The 25,268-nt window shown below is 44.6% G+C and overlaps 1 protein-coding gene across 1 annotated transcript in view; it reads left to right on the top strand.

The window, feature by feature from the left end:
* JARID2 (jumonji and AT-rich interaction domain containing 2) overlaps positions 1 to 25,268 on the top strand; it is a 280,348-nt gene that overhangs the window by 187,230 nt on the left and 67,850 nt on the right. Inside the window, exon 4 of the mRNA XM_060244252.1 lies at positions 16,934 to 17,103. Coding sequence (XP_060100235.1) covers positions 16,934 to 17,103 — 170 coding nt within the window. The remainder of the gene's footprint in view (positions 1 to 16,933; positions 17,104 to 25,268) is intronic.

The following is a 25,268-nucleotide window of genomic DNA, read 5'->3' as shown; positions in this document are numbered from 1 at the left end:
CCTCTGAAACCAGGTGGAGGGACGGTGGCTCAGTGGTAGAGCATCTGCTTGGGAAGCAGAAGGTCCCAGGTTCAATCCCTGGCATCTCCAAAAAAGGGTCCAGGCAAACAGGTGTGAAAAACCTCAGCTTGAGACCCTGGAGAGCCGCTGCCAGTCTGAGAAGACAATACTGACTTTGATGGACCAAAGGTCTGATTCGGTATAAGGCAGCTTCATATGTTCATATGTTCAACCTTTCTTCAGCGCCCACCACGTGCTTCTAGGAAGGAAGGAAGGAAGACCAGGTGGGGACTTGGCCCAACAGGGCTGCTGATTGGCCACTGGAGATATGATTGGCTGTGAAGATTTTTTGTAAAGCTTGGTTCAGCAGCAGCTGTCACCATAGCAGAGGGATATATTCACTCTGTGACTGGAAGTTAAGCTGAGTATATGCAAGAAACTTTTAAAAAGCAATATGCACATTTTAAAAAGCATCCTGTTAAACAGAGAAATGTTTAGGAGTTATTATAAGAGTTATTCACAGGCTTAGTCCTAGGTGTTTTGTGGTTAGTTTATCTCCCATGGCAGCCATTATTTGCTTGGCTGTGCTTCCAGTGGCAGCCATTTTGTATTTGAGCCTATTATGCTGTATCCTGGCTACTTACTTTGCCAGTGATTGCTTACTTGTCTAAATAAAGCCCAGGCTTGTCTCATGGAGCTAAAGAGAACTATCCGTCTCTAACAAGGTAGTGGCACCTGTTTGAAATAATGCTTACATTCCATTTTGTCATCAGATACTCCCAAAGCGGTGTTAGCAGTGCAGATAGCATCACAGTGACACCTAGTGATAGAAACATCACACTACAGCCGTAGGGAAAAAGGGGCACCCCAAACTAATCACACACCCCAGAAATTTGCAGCCCACCTAATCCAGTGCCAGAAAATGACTGTGTATATTGATTGTGTGTGCTCCCCACAGTGCAGAATGTTTTGTGCAAGTGGGACAATGGTAGTGTATCTGATAGCTACTCAGTACATGATAAGAGTTCCATCTGTGTGCAAGGCAGTTTCCAGAATGAAAAAAGATAGCCATGTAAAAGGCAATTATCGGGTGGAGCTATTTTTCTACTATATAAAATCTATTACTTATTGAAATTATCCCGTAGTGAGGATAACTATGAGCGAGGCGCCTAAGAAACAGTCACTTGCAGCATTTGTGGCTTTTGCTTCTACTATACTGTCTCAGTCCAGGGTTTTCTTGTTTTTGTTTTTAACAAGTTTGCTATTCATGAATGATCTGGAGACAGGGATGGGCAGCGATGAGGTGGCCAGCTTTGCAAATGATTCTGGGTAGTTCAGGACAGTGAGGAACTCCAAAGGGAATTCTCCAGATTGCTTGAGTGGGGTACAAAAATAGATTTAATGCAAGTAGATGAAAAGCGATATACACTGGGGCAAAAAAATTCCTAGCTTCACTTACATACACTGATGGCATCTCCACTTGCTGAGATTACCCAGAGGGGAGGTTTTTGGAGCCCTAGTTGAAAGCTCAATCAGAATAGTGATTGGGCAGCAGTGAATATATATTTGAGAGTTGACTTTGTCTGCACTGTGCATGGGAATTATTCTCTGATGTAGTACGTAGTCTTAGGTAAAAGTCGTAGTGCATCTTTCTGGGTGAAAAACCTTAACGTATTTCACTCATTAAAAAAGAAAAAATAATATTTCACAGGATATTTTTTCCAATGCTCAATAAAATCTGAAGTCTTCAAGGGAAAAAAAAACAGGGGGGGGGAATAGCTGAATGAAACCTCTGGTGTCCTCCTAGTAGCACTTGCAAGCGATGGTGAAAGTCCGTTCCCTTCCTGATCACACTGGCAAGCTAGGTGCAGCAGAAAGCAGAACGCAGGATTTATTGTGGTCAAGACAGGTTCTTTATGTGTCCCTATGCTTTACAACTGTGGGGTACCCTCTCCTGCATATTCTCTGGTGTCCGTACATCATTTGGAAAAGATACCAGGACCAATTTCGCACTAGGCTTGTTTCGGGTGGAGAGCCCTTTTGCTCCCGGCGTTTCTCTCGGTTTTCGCACAAGCTGCCCCGGAGCTGTGAGTTGGCACACCGCTTTTCCACAGCAAGCGAGATCCTCTTACAAGTAGTTTCTGCTTGCTGCAGAAAAGCGGCAGGCCAACTTGCAGCTGCGGGGCAGCTTGTGGGAAAACCAAGAGAAGCGGCCGGAGAAGGGGGGGCGGGGCAGAAGGGCTGTCCACCCGGAACAAGCCCTAGTGTGAAATCAGTCAAAATCTGTTTATTTAGGTTGGCTTTCAGTTGTTAGAGTTATCTGGGGAGACAGATACTGCTTGAGATTTTGTTTAAATCGAATTTTGTAAGTTACCATTCCTCACTGCAGGTCTTTAGGATATAGCCACCTAGATGTTCCAAGTCAATCATTCTGGAATGCAGCCAATCATTGGTATTTTTTGTTGTTGCTAGGGAGGATGGTGTGAATATTTGTTTTTATGTTAGTACAGCTATAACAAGAGCCCCGTGGCGCAGAGTGGTAAAGCTGCAGTACTGCAGTCGAAGCCTTCTGCTCACGACCTAGAAGAAGAAGAAGAATTGCAGATTGTTACCCCGCCCTTCTCTCTGAATCAGAGACTCAGAGCGGCTTACAATCTCCTGTATCTTCTCCCCCCACAACAGTCACCCTGTGAGGTGGGTGGGGCTGAGAGGGCTCTCACAGCAGCTGCCCTTTCAAGGACAACTCTGCCAGAGCTATGGCTGACCCAAGGCCATTCCAGCAGGTGCAAGTGGAGGAGTGGGGAATCAAACCCGGTTCTCCCAGATAAGAGTCCACACATTTAACCACTACACCAAACTGACACCTAAGTTTGATCCCAGCGGAAGCTGGTTCAGGTAGCTGGCTCTGAGTTGACTCAGCCTTCCATCCTTCGGAGGTCGGTAAAATGAGTACCCAGCTTGCTGGGGGGAAAGTGTAGATGACTGAGGAAGGCAATGGCAAACCACCCTGTAAAAAGTCTGCCATGAAAACGTTGTGAAAGCAACATCACCCCAGAGTTGGAAACGACTGGTACTTGCATAGGGGACTACCTTTACCTCTAGCACAGCTATGCCTTTGTGTGATGCATACTGAAGTGTTGTTGCTAATCCTTTTCGTACTTGCCTGTGGGATGTTACTTTCTCATTCATATTCAGGTGATTGTACTCCAAGTGAAGTGTCTTAAACTATGCTATGCACCCTCAGATAAGTGTCATGTCTTCTGTTCTTGATAGAGTTGCCAGATCCCACCAGCAGCAACCAGCAGCAAGGGGATTGGTGGTTTATGGCCTTGCCAAACCTAGATTGGGAAACACCTAGAGATTTGGGGACAGAAGACAGGGACCTCAGAAGGATACAGTGCCATGGAGTCCCCCCTCCAAGGCATCCATTTCCTCCAGGGGAACTGATCTCTGCAGTCTGTAGATGAGCTGTAATTCCAGGGGATCCCCAGGTCTCCCCGGAGACTGGCATCCCTACTTCTTGAAACGTGGCTTGTTTTAACCAGTTTTGCCTATGCCACCTCACCTTACCTCCAAATCAGTGAAAAGTTACATTAAACTCCTGTTTATCTTTACCGAAGTTGAACTGATTTGGGAGTGGCATAAATGGTTCAGTGTAAAATACAACAAAAGATCACTAGTAAATGCTGTCTTAATGAAGCTAAAAGGGAAGTGTATGTGATTTCTCTCCTTTTAGAAAACTTGATATTGTTGATTTGGGAGGGAGGGAAGTTGACTGAGGTTCTCAAGGTGGGGGAAAAAATCTCTTTCAGGAAGAGACAGTTTTCCTCTATAACCATGAGTAAGTTATTAAAATTGATATGGCTTGGAGAAGGCATTTCTCTCTTTAAATCGCCAAGCCTCCCTCCCTCCCTCCCTCCCTTCCTCCCTTCTTTCCTTCCTTCCTTCCCTCCCTCCTTCCCTCCCTCCCTTCCTCCCTCCCTGTCTTGCAGCTCTCAAACATCTGAAGTTCATATCTTATGGCTCTCAAACATTTATTCTACGTGCCTCTTACATTAAGCAAGTTTGGCTACCCATGGCCTAGGAAAAAAAGCAATCCAGTCATATTTAGACAGTAACACACCTATTTGGCTGTATGCACATGTGCTTGAAAGCTGGGATTTCTTAATTAGGTGCCTTACTTTCCCTAACCTAAGGTTCACACTTGGCCTTTTGCTGTCAAGTCTTCTATCTTTTTCTTTTGCTTAACGAAAGCAATCGCTGAGACAGAGGAGAATTTGATCGTGAGCAATGTGTAGTGTGCTTATCAGACCATTATGCGAACCCCTCCTTAAAGCCTCAGTTATATAGCTTAGTGCATCTTTAATGCATCCGCGTATATCAGATTATTGAAACACATTACAGGATATGTATGCATACTTGGAAGATTCAGCTGCCAGATGGAAATATTCTTTGCTTTGAAGTGAAGATGGCAGGACGTTTGTGTGTGTGTGTGCTGCTTTTTAAACAGCAGAGTTCTGTTTGCAGTCAGAATTGGTTTCAGAAACTCTGGGGTAGGAAACACTAGCAGATGGAATGTGCGGGGGGGGGGAACTGTCTTACCTATCATACGCCTATAAACAGGTTAAGGTCAAAGAATCCCATCATGTGGGTTGTGACACTACCGAGGTAACTGAAGGGGAGGATTATGTCACAGGTCCTTGACTACTGTAGCACCAATTATTTTAAACTGGGGATTATTTATAACATCTCTAGGTTGATTTTAAGTACTGAATAAAAACTAAAGCTGATTATGCGGTACAGGGAAATCAGGGATCAAGAGTAAGAACAAAGTTTGAGTCCACGGGCTCCTTTAAGACCAACAAAGTTTCATTCTTATGCCCAGAATTAAACTTTGTTGGTCTTAAGCAGAGGTGGCCAAACTTGCTTAATGTTAGAGCCACATAGAAGAAATGTCAGATGTTGAGAGCCACAAGACATGAATGTCAGATGTTTGAGAGCTGCAAGGAAGGAAGGAAGGCAAATAGGTAGGCGAGGGGGAGGGAGGAGGTGGAAAGAAAGCAACTTTAAATGCATTCTCCAAGCTGCTGGATGGCTTGGCTTGGAAAAGTGATTTAAAGATACAAATGCCTTCTCCAAGCTGGTTGATGGGATGGTGGGAGCTTTGGGAGCCACACAACATGTGTGGAAGAGCCACATGTGGCTCCTGAGCCACAGTTTGACCACCCCTAGTATTAAAGGTGCCATTGGACTCAGATTGTGTTCTGTTGCTTCAGACCAACGCAGCTGCCTACCTGAAGGAGTCAAGGGTGAAGGTCTTCTGTGGGCATAGTAGGTTGGAAGTATGAAACTCTTGTGGTACGTGAAACCAAAACTAGGAATATGCTGTGAAATTTCTAGTCTCCTCGGGTTCAGAAGACTTCAGGACTAGAAAGGCAGACTGGCCAGGGTGTCAGCTTGCCCGATGGCAAGTGGGCTCCTGATGAAGTGGACCCCCTTTAACAATAGAAGTTCCAATATTATTACTGTAATGCAACTAAAATTTACATTGTATTCAGGGTTGCCAGCCTCCCAGTGGGGCCTGGGGATCTCCCGCTTTTACAACTGACCTCCAGCTGGCAGAGACCAGCTCCCCTGGAGAAAATGCAATCTGTATTTACATTTAATATCTACTGCATACTGCCAGTAAAATGTACAATATATGTACACTGTAATCACTAATATATGTATATATTATTAATTACATATATACACACACACACATCAACACACAAATTTATTTCGCAAAAGTTTCAATTGTACCTTTTTTCCACTTATGTATTTTTTTAAAAAAATTATTTATTTATTTTAAAAATGAAATGATAGCCTTATAGTTGCGGGTGGGACCCCTTTGTCTCCTGGCAACTAATATTTTTAGACTCAGTCTGCCACTGGGAAAGGGGACAGTTGTAAAGCACTCTGTCACAATATATTTTAGCTGCCAAAGCCCTCCTGGGAATGTTCCATGAACTGCAAACAAAAGCAGTATCTTTTGAAAGCATTTCCTGTGGTCATTTTTAGTACCGCATTGCAAGCAAAGCCGCGGTATCAGCAAAGCTCAGTCACCCCCACACACACCTTTTTTGGCAGAGAGGGGGTTTGAAAGCTTTGAAATAAATCCCAAATTCATAAGCCCACTTAATTGTTTCTAACAATGGGCACCCAAGTGTGTAAAGCTAGAATGCTGACCAATTGCCACAAACATGGGTGCTTTCGAGGTTGCTTTTCAGAAGTAACCTCATGTGATCTAAAACAGCTGTCCCCAACCTTTTGGGCACCAGGGACTGGTTTGGTGGAAAACAATTGTTCCAGGGACCGGGCGAGGGGGGATGGTTTCAGGATGATACAATTGTGCACTTTATTTCTGTTAGTTTAGTGTGGTGGTTAAGTGCGCGGACTCTTCTCTGGAAACCGGGTTTGGTTCCCCACTCCTCCACCTGCAGCTACTGGAATGGCCTTGGGTCAGCCATAGCTCTGGCAGCGTTGTCCTTGAAAGGGCAGCTTCTGGGAGAGCTTTCTCAGCCCCTCACCCACCTCACAGGGTGCCTGTTGTGGGGGAAGAAGGTAAAGGATATTGTGAGCCGCTTTGAGACTCTGAAATTCTGAGTAAAAATATATGTATTATTATGATTATTACTACTACTACGTTGTAATATATAATGAAATAATTGTACAGCTTGTGGCCTGGTTGCTAACAGGCCACGGACCAGTACCAGTCCACGGACTAGGGGTTGGGAACCCCTGATCTAAAACACCTGGGAGGGGTCAGGCCTCCCAGCTGTTCCCCAAAGTTACACTGATTAAAGCCTCCGGGGCTGGGGCTAAAGGCGACACAACAAATTTGCATGACACAAATTAATGTGTGTATATATACACACTACTTCTTTTGGTGTGATTCCCAAAGGCAGAACAAAGCAAGAGTCATGTAGCACCTTTAAGGCCAACCAAGTTTTACTCAGAATGGAAGCTTTCGTGTGCTAGAAGCACACTTCATCAGACAATAGTATGGAGTGGCAAGCAGTCCTAAATATAGAGAAAGTGGGCAGTGAGTTAGTATGCAGAATCATGGGAATGTTTTTTAGCAGATTAAAAGAATCACAAGTTGGGGTCTGGTGTTTGTTAGTGAGTGTTAACTGGGCTGAAACAACAACGAAGGGTAATATACCGCAGATCGATGTCCATGTACTAACCCATTAAGTATCCTGGGTGTGAAGGGCAATAAATGAGAGTCTGTTGTAACGTTTTTGTTGTTCAGTTGTTCAGTTTTCATATAAACATAATTCTAGTTTGCCATTAGAAAAAGAATACATTAAAATACAGCGGAAGATGGGTTAGGATATGCAATGCAGACCGCAGACAGAACATGACTCTTGCTTTGTTCTGCTGCTTCACCTGGATCTGTTCCCAAAGGTAATATCTTTTTCTTACTTGTTGGGAAGACACCACCGATATTAGATGCTGTGCTGAGTATCCCGGGGGAGGGGAGGGGGGAAGGAGGAGGCAGAGACAGACTTTGGCTTCAGTTTAGTTAAGCGCCATCCACAAATGGTTTGGACTGTGGCAACTTAAAACCGTTTTCATTTTCTGATGGAATGCTGAGAAAAAAACTGGGACCCAGATGGTGGGAACCTATTAAAAGGCCCAGTGAGCTGCGGCAGGTATCTGGTTTCTAGTTTGCTGAGACTGCAGACAGTAACCTTCACGAAAGGTTAAGCTGCCCCGAAGCGAACTGACCTTGTGACTTTTATCACTTCCTGTTGGCAGGCAGGGAGAATTTACTCTAATGGATAAGGGTTAATGAAGGAATTAATTGAACAGGAAGTCTTTCAACCTTGGAGAGAAAGGATGAAATAGCCAGCCCATGGCACCGCTGCTGTTTTCTTTCTGGCAGGCCTAGTTTATGGGTGTTGATTTGAGGGAGGGGGTAGCTGGTAAATGGCAAGCATTTTCTTAGGATTTATTTGTGCTTGTTGAGGTAACGGAGCACCGTGTCAGAAGATGGGTTGAAAAGCCTCTTGTGGAATTGCAATTCTGGTGAATTACCCTGTGCTTTTGGTGGTGGTGTCTGCATTGGGCAAAGCCCTTTTGAGAATGGCAAAGATACTACATAACATTTTTGCCATTCTCAGATGGGCTTTGCCCAATGCAGACAGCACAGCCAAAGATGCTTCTCCAGTACCTTGTATGCAGTCCCTCTGGTGGATAATTAATTTGTGCAGGAGCCCTGAAACAGATGAAATATGTCTCTGATTTTCTGAGAGTTATGCTTTTATTGCTTGATGCTGGTTTATGTCTAGCGCAGGGGTGGCCAAACTGTGGCTCAGGAGCCACATGTGGCCCTTTCACAAATATTGTGTGGCTCTCAAAGCCCCCACCACCCTGTCGGCCATCTTGGAGAAGGCATTTGTCTCTTTAAATCCCTTCTCCAAGCCAAGCCAGCTGGTGGCTTGGAGAATGCATTTAAAATTAAAGTTGCTTTCTTTCTTCCTCTACCTCTTCTCTCCCCGCTATTTATTTTCCTTCCTTCCTTCCTTCCTTCCTTCCTTCCTTCCTTCCTTCCTTCCTTCCTTCCTTCCTTCCTTCCTTCCTTCCTTCCTTCCTTCCTTCCTTCCTTCCTTCCTTCCTTCCTTCCTTCCTTCCTCCCTCCCTCCCTCCCTCCCTCCCTCCCTTCCTCCCTCCCTTCCATCCATCTGTCCTGTCTTGTGGCTTTTAAACATTTGACATTAATTCTATGTGGCTCTTACATTAAGCAAGTTTGGCCACCCTTGGTCTAGCACAAAATTCAACCACATTGAATGCCTGAAGCTGCCTTACAGTGACTCAGACCACTCAACTCTCAAGGTCGGCCGTGTCACCTCTACTGGCAGAGGTTCGCCAGAGTCTCAGGCAGATGCCCTGCTACCCCAGTCCTCTTTGTTGGAAATGCCAGGGATTGAACCTGAGACTTCCTGCACACAAAGCAGTACTCTGTCTCTGAGCCATGGCCCTGCAGCAGTTATGGTGTATTGAGAGCTAGTTTAGTGTAGTGGATGAGAGACTGAGCCACAAACAAGGGAAACAGTCAAATCTTATCTTAGTCATGAGCTCACTAGGATGTCTTGGGCAAGCTTCCGGCTCTCCAGGGCTTCTTTTGTAGCAGGAACTCCTTTGCATACTAGGCCACACGCCCGATGTAGCCAGTTCTCCTGGCGCTTTCAGGGCTCTTCTTACAGGGCCTACTGTAAACTCTTGGACGACTGGCTACATCAGGGGCGTGTGCCTAATAGGCAAAAGAGCTCCTGCTACAAGAAAAGCCCTGACAAGGGTGAGGACAACTACAGTATGTTTTTTTAAAACATAGTTTCTGCTCCTGTACATATTTCCTCTTTGCTGAGTACTTCTTATTTGGGCTAGGATCCATCTTATCCATTTGGGGGAATGTAGAGAGAAATAGACAGGACCCATAAATATTTCCTTTCATTAATAGCAAAGCAGCCTGTTATGTGTATATGGAATTTTGTATTGTCGCTTTGTTAAATTTTTTTGGGGGGGGGGGGGGGGCGCATGCGCCCTGCAGGACTATCTTGATCAGGAGTGTCAAACATGTGGCCCGGGGGCCAGATCAGGCCCCCGGAGGGCTCCCATCAGGCCCGCAAGCAACTCACTGTCATCTGCTTCCTTCTCTCTCTCTTGCTTCCTTCTGCATCACAACTTGCTTTGTCAGGCTTGTTCAGTCGCACACAAAGCTACAGAGCAAAGCTCCTCCCTCGAGGAGGAAGTGGGGGAAGGACAGCTAGCTTTGCCGGGCTCTCTCAGTTGCACAGCAGAGCTACTGAGCCAAACCTCTCTTCCTTCTGTTGGCTGAGGCTCAACAAAGCAGTGAGGTGGATTAGGCTGAGTGTGTGTGTTTGCCTGTGCCCTTTATAAAGTTTATATCTTCCCTACCTGGCATTACATTTTATGACACACATGGCCCGGCCCGACAAGGTAAAAATCCGTACCTCATAACAAATGAGTTTGACACCCCTGATCTTGATGATAAAGCCTGGGGGCAAACTTTAATTTGATCAACCGCATAACATCTAGAACAGGGGAGTCAAACGTGTGGCCCAAGGGCCGGATCAGGTCCCTGGAGGGTCCCTGTCAGGCCCTCGAGCAAGTCTGCTTCCTTCTCCCTCTCTTACTTCTTTCTGTGTCACAGCTTGCTTTGCCAGGATTTCTCAATTGCACAGAGTTCCTGCTACAAGAAAAGCCCTGCTTGCAGGCAGGATAAGAGCCCTGGATGAGCAGGTTCTGACCCACGAGCCGTATGTTTGACACCTCTAACCTACGTGGTTAAGTAAAGGGGCACTACTTGGGCCCAGTACTGGGGCAGAGGCTAAACTTGCTCTTGGTGATGTAACAATTGAAAAGTCAGCTTGATCCTTTCTTTGGTTTATTTCATGGGTGCCCTAAAATGTGAACCTTAAAGCCTAACTTGTATAGATTTACAGTACCATCCTAAGTAGGGGTGTCCTCCTGAGCGAAAGACATAGGTTTGCTTAGAATGGCACAATCAGAATTATAACCAATCGCTGCCATGAAGGACTAATAGACTGGCAACATTTACTATGCAAATCAGTGGTCAGATCTTCACCAAGGTTTTTCTCTACAACTGGAATTTACAGTACTTGCAAACAGTGTTCCCTCTAAGCTGAGTTAGCGCAAGCTAGCTCACAGATGTTTGGCCGGCTCACACATTTTTGGCCCCAGAGCAAACTAATTTATGCAGCAGCTCACAATTTTAATGCCAGTAGCTCACAACTTTAATGCCAGTAGCTCACAAAGTAGAATTTTTGCTCACAAGACTCTGCAGCTTAGAGGGAACATTACTTGCAAACGGTTTTGATGCACTAAAACTAATCGTTCTGCCTCCTACACATGAACTGAAGCCTTGTAGACTGAAGCAGGAGGCACTGTGACACACTTACAAGAGCTGAGAGATGGTAACAGGGAAAAGAAAAGAAAAACCCGACCGAGAAAAATGGCTTTATTGAATTTTGTTTCATTTAATTATGCTAACACCAATTGCAGCCCAGCATCAGGTCTTAACTGAGCTGCATGCAGATGTCTGAAAAGCCTGCCTACTTTAAACAGCTTCACTGAATACAGGGGAAGCTAAAACATAATTGAAACGGGTCCAAATTACTGCCAGTTGAATTGTGTCCCCCAACATTCTTTATATAAAACTCCAAGATTCTAAGTATGCAAGTTTTAAATTTTATTGTATATCTCCTTGGGAGATTTTTGTTGAGAGATGGCATGAGAGGCCTTAGAAAATTAAACAGATAATACATTCATCAGGGGTGTCAAACTCATTTATTATGAGGGCCAGATAAGACATAAATGAGACCTTGTTGGGCCAGGCCATGTTGGATTGGGCTGGGCCAAGTTGGGCCAGGCCATGAGTGTACCTGTTTAAGATTAGGTAGCAGTCACAAACACAATTAAAGATTTAAAAAAAAAACTTAAAACAGGCTTTAAAACATTAGCACTAGTTGGTCTTAAAGGTGCTTTTTTCATATTTTACCATGGGATCCAGGGAACTGGGCAAAGGAAGCTCTGGCTCTTTCCTTCCTTCCCCAGAAGACCAGAAGGGGATAGGAACCTCAGCCAATAGAAGGAAAAGAGGCTTGGCTCAGTAGATCTGCTGTGTGATTGAGAGAGTTTGACAAAGCAAGCTCTTCCTCTCCAAGGGAGGAACCTCAGCCAATGGAAGAAAATAGAGGTTTTGCTCTGTAGCTTCTGTGCGATTGAGCAAGCTTGGCAAACAAGCTGTGATGCAGAAGGAAGCAGACGACAGCCAGTTGCTTGGAGGCCTGATAGGAGTCCTCTGGGGGACTGATTTGGCCCCTGGGCCACATGTTTGACACTCCTGCCCTAAATATTGATCACACCTCAGGTAGAGCTGTGTAAAATTCCCCCAATGGATGATTTTTAAAGCTCTTGAGAACAGAAATAGCCCTGTGGCTTTACCAACAAGGCACAAGTAGAGGAAGGTCTGGAGCTCTGAGAATGAGGGAGCTCTGCAGTTGCCACTGAGGCGAGATCAACTCAAGTGAGTCAACCTTTAGGTATAGGCGGTTTATGTGCTTTGTGTAAGCTGTGCAGTCCTTAAGACTTTGTTGCAGGAACTCCTTTTCATATTAGGCCACACCCTTGATGTAGCCAATCCTCCAAGAGCTTATAGGGCTCTTATTACAGTTTAGTGTAGTGGTTAAGCGTGTGGACTCTAATCTGGGAGAACTCCTGCACTTGCACCTCTAAGCCAGAGCTTTTTGAGTCTGTGGCCACATTTGGAATTCTGACACAGCATGGGGTGCATAGCCACAAAATGGCTGCCACAGAACACTTCCTGCAGGAGACGGAGCCAATCAGAAGATGGCAGCTACAGCTTGTCTCTTCAGACAATGCAGTGAAGATCCTTGTGCTGTGGTGGCAACTGCTGCCAAAGCAACATATTTAAAAATCCGCACAGCCAATCCAATGACTGGTCAGAAGCCATTCTGGGTAAAAGGCACCACTGGTCCCAGCTACTTTCTTAAAAAATACTTGGTGGCGGGTGCAAGGAAAAGTGCTGGCAGCGCCATGGCATCCAGGGGCACTACATTGGGACCTCCTGGTCTAAACTTTATCTGAGCAGGAACAGGGAACAAACCAGACATGGCGGCATCCATGGGTTGGACCTGTGGATGCTGCCGCCATTTTAGACCAGAACTCAAGCCATTAAAAATGCACTTGAAAAGGCATAGGGGAAGGGGAAGGCCATTTTCAAATGATTCTAAAATGGTGGTGGCACCTGTGGATCCGACTTGTCAATCCCAAAATATTTGCTTTGGCCTCGATTTAAAGCCATTTCTCAAATTCAGTCAGACATAATCAGGACTGTATAGTTTCTTTGCTCCCAAGGCTCGGGAAGTTCCCGGAACTTTTGCTGTGAGTCGCCTCAGGCACTTGATAGTTTCCTGAAGCTGTAAAAAATACCAGTTGGAGACACATTAACTCATTTCCTGATAGTATCTGGGCTTGCCAAAACAAAAACAAAAAAGGATGAGATGTCAAAACCAAAAAAGCTTGCTGGGTGACTTTGGGCCAGCCAGTCTCTGCCAGCCCAGCCTAACTCACAGATTGGTTCATAAGATAAAATGGAGGAGAGAATGATGCTGTTAGTTGCTTTGGGTTCCCATTGGAGAGAAAGGCAGGGTATAAATATCTAAATAAGTAAATACAAGACTTTTGGCTCAGTTGGAGGAAGGGAAGAAAGGAAGGGTAAATAGGTGGGTAGATAGGGGGGTAAGTAGGTGGGTGAATGGATGGGTAGATGGATAGATGGATGGATGTTTATTTCAGATCGGGACAGAATTCTTGAAGCCAACAAGAGAATGTCCTGGGTAACATCAATTTGGAAACTAAGGCAATATTTAAACATTTTTACATACACAACAATTCGCTCTTCCTACTGCCCCAATCATTGTATTTCTAACAGTCTTTGTTGGGGGGGAGGGGTTGATGTTGTTGGCATCTAGATCTGAGAGACATCAGTGATGCAAAATTTGGGCAGATGGATGGTTATATTTATCAGCTATAGAAGAGCAGCTATTACAGGTAATCAATACCCCCTACGCTAACTGATAATCGTTCACCTTTCTAGTGAGGCTGTAACAACAAGTATTAAATGTGTGCTTCCCCAATCTGATAGCATCCGTGCTGCTACAAATACATTTTCTTTGGCAGTTTATATTCAGGGCCTCTGAGACAGAGGAGAAGGGCCTGGAGGACAAAATTTCAGGTGCCTTCATTGTTGTTATCTTAGGAACTGGGCAAGATCTGATTGTTTTCATATGATGCTTAGGCTGGGTGGGATGAGAGGATGCTGAAAAGAATCTTTGTCTAGGGGCCCCTTAGTGGCTCTCAGAGGGCCCGTTCATATTTGTATGAAGTTATTATTAAGCAATACGTTACTGCAGCAGGTTATTAGAGTTGATTTTTGTGAACTGTGAGCTCCGATGCTGCTGAATTCCCAGCAGGATCAAGGCATCTCCTGTTTCTCCACTCTGCCTCTGCCTCTCTTTCAATTGTTTCAAGCCACTATTCCAGGCCTTCCCCATATTAGAACTTATGGACCAAAACTTTCTACCACTAAGGATTTTTTTTTTTTGTAGCAGGAACTCCTTTGCATATTAGGCCACAGCCCTCTTATGCAGCCAATCCTCCAAGAACTTAAAAGGCTCTTTTTTATAAGCTCTTGGAGGATTGGCTACTTCAGGGGTGTGTGGCCTAATATGCAAAGGAGCTCCTGCTAGAATTCCACCCCTTGTCCTTAGAAAATAAGTTGGTGAATAGAAAGGTATGATACCACTACATATGATTTAATATGGCAAGTAAATACAGAAATCATGGTAATTATTCAGATTCTGATACAAGCATTACAACTGACAGAGACAGTCATTGTAATACAGTTCTTGAAAATAATGCTGGTCACTCAAAAATCCAAGAGTTTACAGGGCTCTTTGTACAGGGCCTACTGTGAGCTCCAGGAGGACTGGCTACATCAAGGGTGTGCGGCCTAATATGCAAAGGAGTTCCTGCTACAAAAAAGGCCCTACTACCATTATTGCACAAACAAAAGCACAGTCCACATCTAGGAAGATGTTCAATGGGACCCAGTGACACAAATTGAGATGACTCAAAAGGCTTATCTGTGGGTCGCAGCTAGGCACACGGTTGGTGGACCAAGAATTTTCTGTTCCCTTCTCCTCCCTTTTTTCTCCCCCTGTATCAGGGGACCCTTACATGTTTGCCTGTGAGAATATCCGTCATGCTCTGTCGAAATATAGTATGTGCCAGATATAATTCTGCATTCTGTGAGAAGGAAACCTGTGTGCAGACGCGGTGACTCTCACCAGGGGCCTGGGAATGTCGCATCAGGGAATGTTTGTGCAAATGAGGTTTGCAGCCTGGAGGGAAATCGACAAGAGTGATCATTTTCAGCTGGTGTAATGACATGACCACAGTGTAGGTTTTAGAAATGCTGCAACTTTTCCAAAAAAAGCTTAAAGGCATTAAGTAATCAAGGATTTAGGCGCTCTGGTCATCTTGCAGTCCTGCCAAAGATCCCTCTGGATAATACATAATCAGATTGCGGAGGAAATCTAATTTGAAAGTTCTTCTGCAGGCCAAAGGTGGCACAGGGGACATTGCCAGATTACTCGAGCTTCTGCTATGATCGTTACTAATATTCTGTATCATAATGCGGTTCAAGTGCGCAAGGAGTACTTGTCTGCCGTTAATAAATCATCTGCCTAATAATTTTAACAAGACATACCACAGGCTGGGGTTTCTGTGTGTTTGCTGCAGAAAGTGCTGGTTTTTGAGTTGCCTAAACCATCTAATTTCTGTTCTCATGTATTCCCATCCCTTGCTGCTCAGGTCGTATTGAAATGGGGAAAAGACATGGTAAGGCTGAATGAATGGTCAGGGCTTTTTTTGTAGCAGGAACTCCTTTTCATATTAGGCCACAACACCCCTGATGTAGCCAATCCTCCCAAGAGTTTACAGTAGGCCCTGTAGTAAGAGCCCTGTAAGCTCTTGGAGGATTGGCTACATTGGGGTGTGTGGCTTAATATGCAAAGGAGTTCCTGCTACAAAAAAAAGCCCTGACCATTCATCCAGCCTTAACCATGTCTTCTCAAAAAAGCCCTGTGAATGGTTATAGACCAGGGGTGGCCAAATTTGCTTAACAGAAGAGCCGCATAGAATACATGTCGGATGTTTGAGAGCCACAAGACATGAAATCAGACATTTGAGGGCAGCAGGCAGGAAGGAAAGAAGGAAGGAAGGAAAAAAACAGATGGGGCAGGAGGGAGGGAGAAGTGGAAAGAAAGCAACTTTACCCTTTAAATGCATTCTTGGTGCTGCCAACTGGCTTGGAGAAATGATTTGAAGAGACAGATGCCTTCTCTAAGCCAGCCAATGGGGCGGTGGGGACTTTGAGAGCCACGCAATATGTATGGAAGAGCCACACGTGGCTCCTGAGATGCAGTTTGGCCACCCCTATTATAGACGGTATTGGTACTGCCTTCTCCCAGAAGAATGTTTCTGTGGGTGGATAACATGCAAGATGACCCTCCAAATTCAGCAGCACAAAATGCAAACACATGGAACTTGCAGCTGGCTCTTTTAAGCTGAACTTGAGCATGTGTGGGGGTGGTGGGCGTTCCTTCTCATTACTTAAAATATGCATGTACAGAGTAAGGCACGGTACATGGGTGTTTTCAGTGCTTGAAGTGGGAAGAAAAAAGGAAGTGTGGCATCAGGACTCAAATATACTTGTTGGAAGGGACCCTCAGAAGCCTTTAAAAACCAATTTTCCATGAAGTGCAGGGAAATAACAAAACAGAAAAAAGTGTTTGCGTGCCATTCAGTTGATTATCATAATTATCATTGCTTTTTGAATGCAGGAAACAAGTGCAGATGCCCTGTTCTTGCCCTAATATTGCCCTTCAACTGCTCCTCTCTTATTTGGGGAGGGAGAAGTTGTTTCCATCTCTTTAACATTTATGGAAGTAGTTGGTACACCCACCAAAAACTTGTTTTCTAAAATAGCTGAAATCTATTTATAATCGTAATTGAGCATTTGTGTATTCTACGTTTGGTCTACTGTACAAGCTGCTTAATAGTTTAAAAAGTCATGTTGTTCTGTTTGTCAGATTTAATAACCAATTGCTGCGTTCAGGGATGAACAGAAAATTGGCATTTGGATGGGGAGGACCTGACAGGCATTTGCTTAAGATCTTGACCTTCATCTTGCTTCATAGCTAATTTTCCCTGCCTTCTGTTCTGCCGCCTAATTGCATTCATCTTCTGTCTTCCTTAGGCCGAGGCTGCAAGCACAAAGGAAGTTTGCTCAGTCCCAGCCAAACAGTCCCAGCACAACTCCCATTAAGATAGTGGAGCCATTATTGCCCCCTCCAGCTACGCAGATTTCTGACCTCTCCAAAAAGAAGCCCAAGACTGAAGATTTCCTTACATTTCTCTGCCTTCGAGGTAAGAACTTTTCCCTTCCTGCTACATCAAACCTAGCGCCTGAAATTCCAAGAGCTGCGGTTCGTATCCCCATTCCTTGCTATTATATATTTTCACCTTTTGCAGTCTGAGGGTACTGGTTGCAATACCCAAACAGTCATGAAAAAGGTCATGGTCTAATTCAGGGGTGTCGAACTCATTTGTTATGAGGGCCGGATCTGACGTAAATGGACCATGTCAGGTTAGGCCGGGCCGTGTGTGTGCGTATTTAAGATTAGGTAGCAGTGATATAAACTTTGTAAAGAACACAAACACAATTTTATAAATATATATATATTAAAAAACCCTTTAAAACATGCTTAAATTGTTAGTACCCATTGATCTTAAAGGTGCGTTCTTTGTATCTCTCCCATGGTATCCAGGGAACTGGGCAAAGGAAGCTCTGGCTCTTTCCTTCCTTCCCCAGGGGACTTGGGGGGGGGGGACCTCAGTGAATGAGAGACTTGGCTCAGTAACTCCACTGTGCAATTGAGAGAACCTGGCAAAGCAAGCTATTCCTTCCCCCTTCCTCCCCAAGGGAGGAGTCTCAGCCAATGGAAAAAATAGGCTCCTGTGCAATTGAACAAGCCTGGCAAAGCAAGAGTGTTATGCAGAAGGAAGTGAGATATAAGGAGAAGGAAGCAGATGACAGCCAGCTTGGGGGCCTCATTCGGCCCCCGGGCCACATGTTTGATACCCCTGGTCTAAATTGTCTTTCTCAAGCTGCTTTTCCCTAGAAAAAGCAGTCACCCAAATTTTGATACGTATTTTTCAGGGTATATATAAAGAGCCACTTACTGTACTAAAGTGTACTTATCATAACAGGTATCAGTTGCCAGGCTCTCTCGGTTTCAGCACTGTAGCTATCCGTGCAGCTAATAAATATGTCAAGTAAATAAATAAAACTCTTTGCCCCTTAGAACAGGAAAGTAACTTCCAGCTATATTTTCAATGATTAATCTAGAAGAGTGGGGTTTCTTTCTGTATATCATAGGTTTTAGCATTTCCCTCTTGAGAGATGGAATCTGAATTTTAATTTTCTCCTAAACTGATGCCTGAGAATGTTTGTTTCCCCTTCTCTGTTGCTTTCTAACTTTCACCTGCGTTGTCAGCCTTTAAGCTGTAGGCCTACCAGATACATGGATGGGCCATTGGCCTGATCCAACATGGCTTCTCTTATGTTCTTATCAGCTGCTGATCTTAAAATGGTGCCTTAAGATCATGTGATTTTGGATACAGGTAGTTGATTACTCAAGCAAGTTGGACTGGAGGGAATATTTTTTGAGCAAATGGCACCAAAATTACAACACAGCTGCTGGTGCTTATCTGCCAAATAAACCCCAAGTTTCAAGTGAATTGGATCAAGAGGTCCAACAAGGTACTCCCAGCCATCCTTCAGTGTTTCCTGGGTAGATCTGTCCGGTCCTGCCTCCTCCCTGCTGGGGGCGCATTCATGGAGGGGGCAGAGACGTCCCCAACATAATGATGTCATGCAGAAGTGATGTCATCACGTAGGGGATGCAGCCCCATGGAAGCCCCTTGGCACCAGCTTGCAAGAACCATTTAAAAGGAACCTTTCCTTCAAATGGCTTCTGCAAGTGGGGGCACCAGCGCCCTGCATGCCTGAACTCTCAAGTGGTAAATTCACCACTTTAAGTTCAGGCATGTGTGGCCCCCACTCCTCAAAAAGCATTTAAAGGGACTCTTCAAATGCTTTTTGAGAGCGTGTTCCACGTGCGCCTGAACTCCAAGCAGTGAATTAGCTGCTTGGAATTCAGGTTGGCAGCTGCCCTTCTCCCTCCCTCCTGCAAGTTTTAAAGGGCCCTCCAGCTGATCGACAGGGCACGTGCTCCTGCAGATCTGCTGGAGGGTCCTTTGAATCTCGCAGGAGGAGTGGCAGTAGGAGGCTGCTATTGGAGGTGGAACTTGAGGGCAGGACTTCCCCCCACTGGCCAACTGGTTGGCAGTGGACAAGAGCCCGTGAAATCAGGGGATCCCCCGCCCCCGCCTGGGGACCGGAATCCCTATTCTGAGGTGGGGGGAAGGACTCCAAGCTTTCTCCTGGGCAGATGGTAACCAAATGCTCAGGAATAAGCAAAGCAACCGCTGGTTACAAGCTTCTGAAAGTAGACAGAACCAAAAAGCCCAAAGAACCAATCCAGAACCAGGGAATCCCAGCCGGAGGCACAGGACAGTGTGGCAACAAGCCTAACACAGGAAACGCACAACCTGAGAAGCCAGTCTGGTGTCAAACCAGAGAATCATCCAAGAGAAACTGAATAGGAACACTGTTGCAAACCCAACAAATGTAAACTCAGAGAATACAGCCTGAGAATCAGAGAACATAAGAGAAGCCATGTTGGATCATGCCGATGGCCCATCCAGTCCAACACTTTGTGTCACAGTAGCCAAAAAAACCACCATGTGCCATCAGGAGGTCCATCAGTGGGACCAAGACACTAGAAGTCCTCACACTGTTGCCCCCCCACAAGCACCAAGAATACAGAGCATCACTTGCCCCAGATAGAGAGTTCCATGAATATGCTGTGGCTAATAGCCACTGATGGACCTCTGCTCTATATGTTTATCCAATCCCCTCTTGAAGCTGGCTATGCCTGTAGTTGCTACCACCTCCTGTCTAAGGTAATGTCAAAATCAATAATTTACCACAAACCCAACAGCAACCAAATTGAGCAAAGACCACAATATTGCAAGACCAGCAAAACCAATTTCAAAGGACATAATGAAAGGCAAAACAATATGGCAAGCTAATACCAAGCCCTGGGGAAGATATAGAAACACAATAAAATTGTGGGGGGGGGGGAGACAATCCTCCTGGGAGCCTTAAAATGCTGGCTTCTGATATTCCTGGTTACTTCCAAATATTTCCAGGATTTTTTGGGACCCATTTCCTGTTATCCGGAAAATCCTAGATACCATCCAGATACCGAATGTATCCAGAATATACCAACAAGGTATTTTTTTGGATATATATTTGAACGGGGTATATCAGAACATTCATCCCTAGCACCAGGGCACCTAGGAGCAGAATTTCAGTTAGCAGGACAGTCTGCAACTGGGCAGATGAGGGGAGAGAGTATGAACATTTTGTTCCATGAGCATTCCTGCTGCAGTATTTTGGATCTAGATCACATTAAAGATAATAAGCTAAGTTACTTTTCCTAGTTATTGGGCAAACATATATCATAGTGATATGCAGCTAAAAATATCAGGGCTTTAATTTTACTTCCAAGGACATCAGTGGTTTAATTGTGTGCTTATTTGACACTTAAAACTCGATGCCTCCCTACCTTGCTTAACCTCTGAAAGGTTTGCAGCTTAATGCATTGTGTCGAAAGAACTGGCATACAAAGAATTCCTCCAGCCTCCCCATTGAAGGGGGAAAGGCCATAATAGCCTCCTTAGTAACACTAGGGTCTCTCTGAGTTCTATTCATATTGGGCTCAGGTTAAACAAAGCTGAATAAGCACATTCCAAAGCAAGCTACAAGTTTACTGATGCGGTTATGAAAGGGCTTCTTGAAAATCTGGACAGGGGGGAGGGGAGGGGCTTTTATTTGCTTCACGTCTGTATGATTCTAAAGTGATGAGGGAAGGGGAACCAGGCATTCCATCCCACACCATCAGACTTTTACCCCTTGTGTCCTGAAAATCAGAGCGATGCATGATGTTGCAGTCCGAAATGGTTCAGATTTTACCGTTTCCATATGTGACGCTGTGCATGATTAAAAGCATGAAGCTGTCTGTCTTTATTGGTGATAATAAACTGAAACTTAACAGCTTTCAGCTCACAGAATCGGCAAATATGCAAGTTTGTCTATAAAGTTTTAACTAGGATTTCATATTTGACATTTTTACCGCGATAAAAGATCAGACTGTGGTGGGTAGAGAGCAGAACTGTTGTTCATTAAGGAAGCTTCAGACAATAGCGCATATTAAAATGCCGTAATAATTGCCTAATGATTTAGTCAAACAGCAGAGCTGATTGACTCAAAACACTCTCTGAGGCGCATTTTTATAGTGTGAGAATTTAATTGAACCCAGTACTAGTCCTTGAAAGTTCTTAGAAGGCAAGAGTTGAGATCTGGAGCAGATGAAGTTCTTCTTGAGCATCGCCAGAGTGACTGCATTTCATTAATTAGTAATTTCAGCCACTTTCTGCAGTCCGGTGATTACTGTAGCAGAGTTTCCAGGTTGCCTTTTCTTTATCAGTTGGAAAAAATACATGGAATTGCCTACAAAAGCCTGTACCACAATGGTTGAATGGGTCTTCCATATTTGGAAGCAGTATCTCTCTGAATGCCCATTGCTGGGGTGAAAATGCCGGTGGAAACTTCGGCAACTGTTCTGCCAATTATGGGTCTCCTAGGACATCTGCTTGGCTGCTGTATGAAAACAGGATGCTGGACTAGAAGGAACATTGGTTCTGATCCAGCAGGGCATCTGTTACATTCACTTGCCTTGCCCTGTGCTGATCATGGCAAAGGAAACCAGTTCTTCCTTTTAGCATTATATTACAACAGGGGTGGAATTCTAGCAGGAGCTCCTTTGCATATTAGGCCACACACCCCTGATGAAGCCAATCCTCCAAGAGCGTACAAAAAAGAGCCTTGTAAACTCTTGGAGGATTGGCTACATCAAGGGTGTGTGGCCTAATAGGCAAAGGAGCTCCTGCTAGAATTCCACCCGTTTTACAAAAATTTGGTCTCTTCTGGTTAAAGTTTCTCAGGGATCTCCAACTTCCCCACCTTCTGCTGCCTATTCTCCCTCCAAGGAAAACAAAAATCTGTAAGTTACCCCGTTTTCTTCCTCAAAGGATAAACAGTTGTCCTATCCTCTGCTGCTTTCTGTAGCTGCTTTAAAAGGGCGCGAGGGTGTAGCCATAATGCCAGACTGTTCATGGCCCGCTGGTGACGGAGGACGCTTGCTTTGAAGGGCAGTCCGTCTTGCCGCTTCTTGTCTCGCACACAGACTTTAAAATTGACCTACCCAAGCACTTCTGCTGGTTATTGAGGCACCACCAAACCGTCCTCTGTGATTGCTTCTCCAAGAGCAACAGTGTGTTATGTACAGTTGCTCCCCCCACCCCTCTTCCTTGGAGGCTACAGTGCTGATTCTCATTTACACTATGGTTCCTTTTACATCATGATGGCAAATATAAAAGTGGCTTTAAAATGGGTTAGGTTACATTTATGTTGGCACAGCAGCCTGCACGTAAATAGAAGGCATGCCTGATGTTCGCAGTGCTGAGACAGGCCAGGCTAGCATAGGCAGGATTTTCCACCTATACATAGTCCTTAAATGGGGCCTCCTGTCAAAATGGTGATGGGGGGGGAGGGACTCTAATCCTTCAGAAGTGTAGCATTTGGCAAGCCACATATTAACTAGTCCAGGCTTAAAGCCCACATACCTTGACCTGGCTTCATCCTTAAATCATTGTGACGGCTTAAATTGTTTTAGTGTTTCTCAGGCACAGCTGGGCTAATTGTGAGAAGAAAAGACAGGATCAGGAAAAGGAGAAAGGGGGGTGGGCTGGGCAAATAATTCACAGAAAAGAATCCAATTTTGTAGAAACCCAAAGCCCAAATTACACAGGAGGCTCTCTCGGAGTGAGATGGTTTCTGTCATGGTTGGTAATGTAACAGTTTTATTTCTCTCCAGATGAAAACGGTTAGCTTGCACTTCAGTAAATATTGCAGAAATCCTGCCAGCTATTCCTGAAGAGCGGCAAAATACTGCTTTTGACAAAACAGATGCTGCCTATAATCTTGATTCTGTTGGTTTTGAGACATAATTCTTTTGAAAATAAATATACCGGATTCAAGTCGATAGGAAACAGAATTCTCATTATGGAAAGAGGAAGAACCAGCTACCGGAAGAGGTGGAACCAGCTACCGGAAGAGGTGAGGGCCCTGCAGGACCTTGGGCAGTTCTGCAGGGCCTGTAAGACAGTCCTCTTCCGGTTGGCATATAACTGACCGGTACCTGAAAAACCCCAAAGGAAGGTTGTAGGATAGCACATTGATAGATCATTTTCTTGTTTTAACTGCTGTAAACTATTTAATGTATTTTAATATTCATTAATCTTATTGTTAGAATTTTATGTTGTGAGCCGCCCTGAGCCGCCTCGGTGGGGAAGGCAGGATATAAATCGAATAAAATGAAATGGAAAATGAAAAGAAAATGGTACAGAGATTCAGTTACCAGTTTTATGCCAGAATAGCCAGAGAGAACAGTACTTCTGCTGAAAGTTGTCCTTCAGTTGGACTGATATTCCTTTTATATTAACTGGTCTTTCTATATAATCTGGTGAAGAATAGAAAGCTTGCATAAGGCTTGTATGGCAGCGTGGATCAACAGAGTTTACACAACTGTAGTTGTTTCCTGTCTCTTGTACACTAAGAATGCACACGGTTCACGGTTTTTATTTGTTCAGTCTCTAATGCCAGCGCTGTTTCAGGTAGGTAGCCATTTTGATTTGTAGTAGAGAAGTAAGAAGCAGCCGCGTGGCGCAGTGTTAAAGCTGCAGTACTGCAGTCCAAGCTCTTTGCTCATGACCTGAGTTCGATCCTGGCAGAAGCTGGGTTCAGGTAGCCGGCTCGAGGTTGACTCAGCCTTCCATCCTTCCGAGGTCAGTAAAATGAGTACCCAGCTTGCTGGGGGGAAAGTGTAGATGACTGGGGAAGGCAATGGCAAACCACCCCATAAAAAGTCTGCCGTGAAAATATCGTGATGCGACGTCACCCCAGAGTTGGAAACGACTGGTACTTGCACAGGGGACTGCCTTTACCTTTAGAGGAGCAAGATAAGAGTCCAGTTGCACCTTAAAGACCAGCATAATTTCCAGGGTATAATAAGCTTTCAAGAGTCAAAGTTCCCTTCATCCAACACTGTGCAGCATATCTCGAGCTCTAGGTGTTGTTGTTTAGTGCTAAGTTTTATTGGTTTCTTACCTTTTGGTTGCTATTAAAAATGTTTTAAAAATCTAATTCCCAAGCCCAACAGCTTTTGTTCTTGTTGGTGTTTGGTTTTGGAAATGATGGTGATTAAGAATTAATATACTTCTGCGAAAGTATTTTCTTTAATTATAACACTTCAATAGCGGTTTCTTTCATTATAGATTCAGGTGGGTAGTAGCAGTGTTGGTCTGAGCAGCAGAACAACGTTTGAGTTCAGGGATACCTTGAAGACACCTTGAAGTTTTATTCAAGGTATGAGCTTTCGTGTGCAAGAAGTGTGAAGAAGCGTGCTTGCACACACAAGCTTATACCTTGAATAAAACTCAAACTTTAGTACAGCCACTTTGGTGTAGTGGTTAAGTGTGTGGACTCTTATCTGGGAGAACTAGTTTTGATTACCCACTCCTCCACCTACAGCTGCTGGAATGGTCTTGGGTCAGCCATAGCTCTCGCAGGAGTTGTCCTTGAAAGGGCAGCTGCTGTGAGAGCTCTCTCAGCCCCACCCACCTCACAGAAGGTGTCTGTTGTGGGGAGAGAAGATATAGGAGATTGTAAGCTGCTCTGAGTTTCTGATTCAGAGAGAAGGGCGGGGTATAAATCTGCAGTCTTCTTCTTCTTTAATTATGAGTATTGTCCTTACCACTCTCAACTTCATACACTAGATTCGTTCCCCATTTGTATGGCACCTTGACTATATGGCCCAGATCAAAAGGGAACAGGTTAAAAAAAGAAACAAAACCCATGAGGTTAGCAAACCTTCCCCATTTAGAAACTCATTGTCATTCTTTCTGACTCACCAAATCGAAGGGCAAGGCTTATCATATCTAAATATAAAGTAGATTAGTTTGGAAGTTTTATTTTGGTATCTTAAGAATATCAACAGGAAACGTATCCCAAAGCTTGGGGACCACTACAGACAAACATTTGCTTTCTTTCCCACCCCTGTTTCACACTACCTTTATAGGAAATCAGATCCTCCCAGGGGATCTTAGCTGTTGTGGACAGATGTGAGTATGCAACATATCGCTCAGGGTTGTTAGAACTTCCATTTCTTTATGCTGTTTTTGGAAGGCTTATTAGCCGCGGGCAGTGAAGTCGCTGTGCTTTCTGCCTCTGGGGCATTCCCGATTTGTTTCAAGGTGCTGATCTTAACCTTTTAAGCCCTACA

This window comes from Heteronotia binoei, chromosome 7, assembly GCF_032191835.1.
Source record: "Heteronotia binoei isolate CCM8104 ecotype False Entrance Well chromosome 7, APGP_CSIRO_Hbin_v1, whole genome shotgun sequence".
Classification (NCBI taxonomy): domain Eukaryota; kingdom Metazoa; phylum Chordata; class Lepidosauria; order Squamata; family Gekkonidae; genus Heteronotia; species Heteronotia binoei.
Note: the sequence above shows the minus strand (reverse complement) of the source record. Positions and strands in the feature narration are given on the sequence as shown.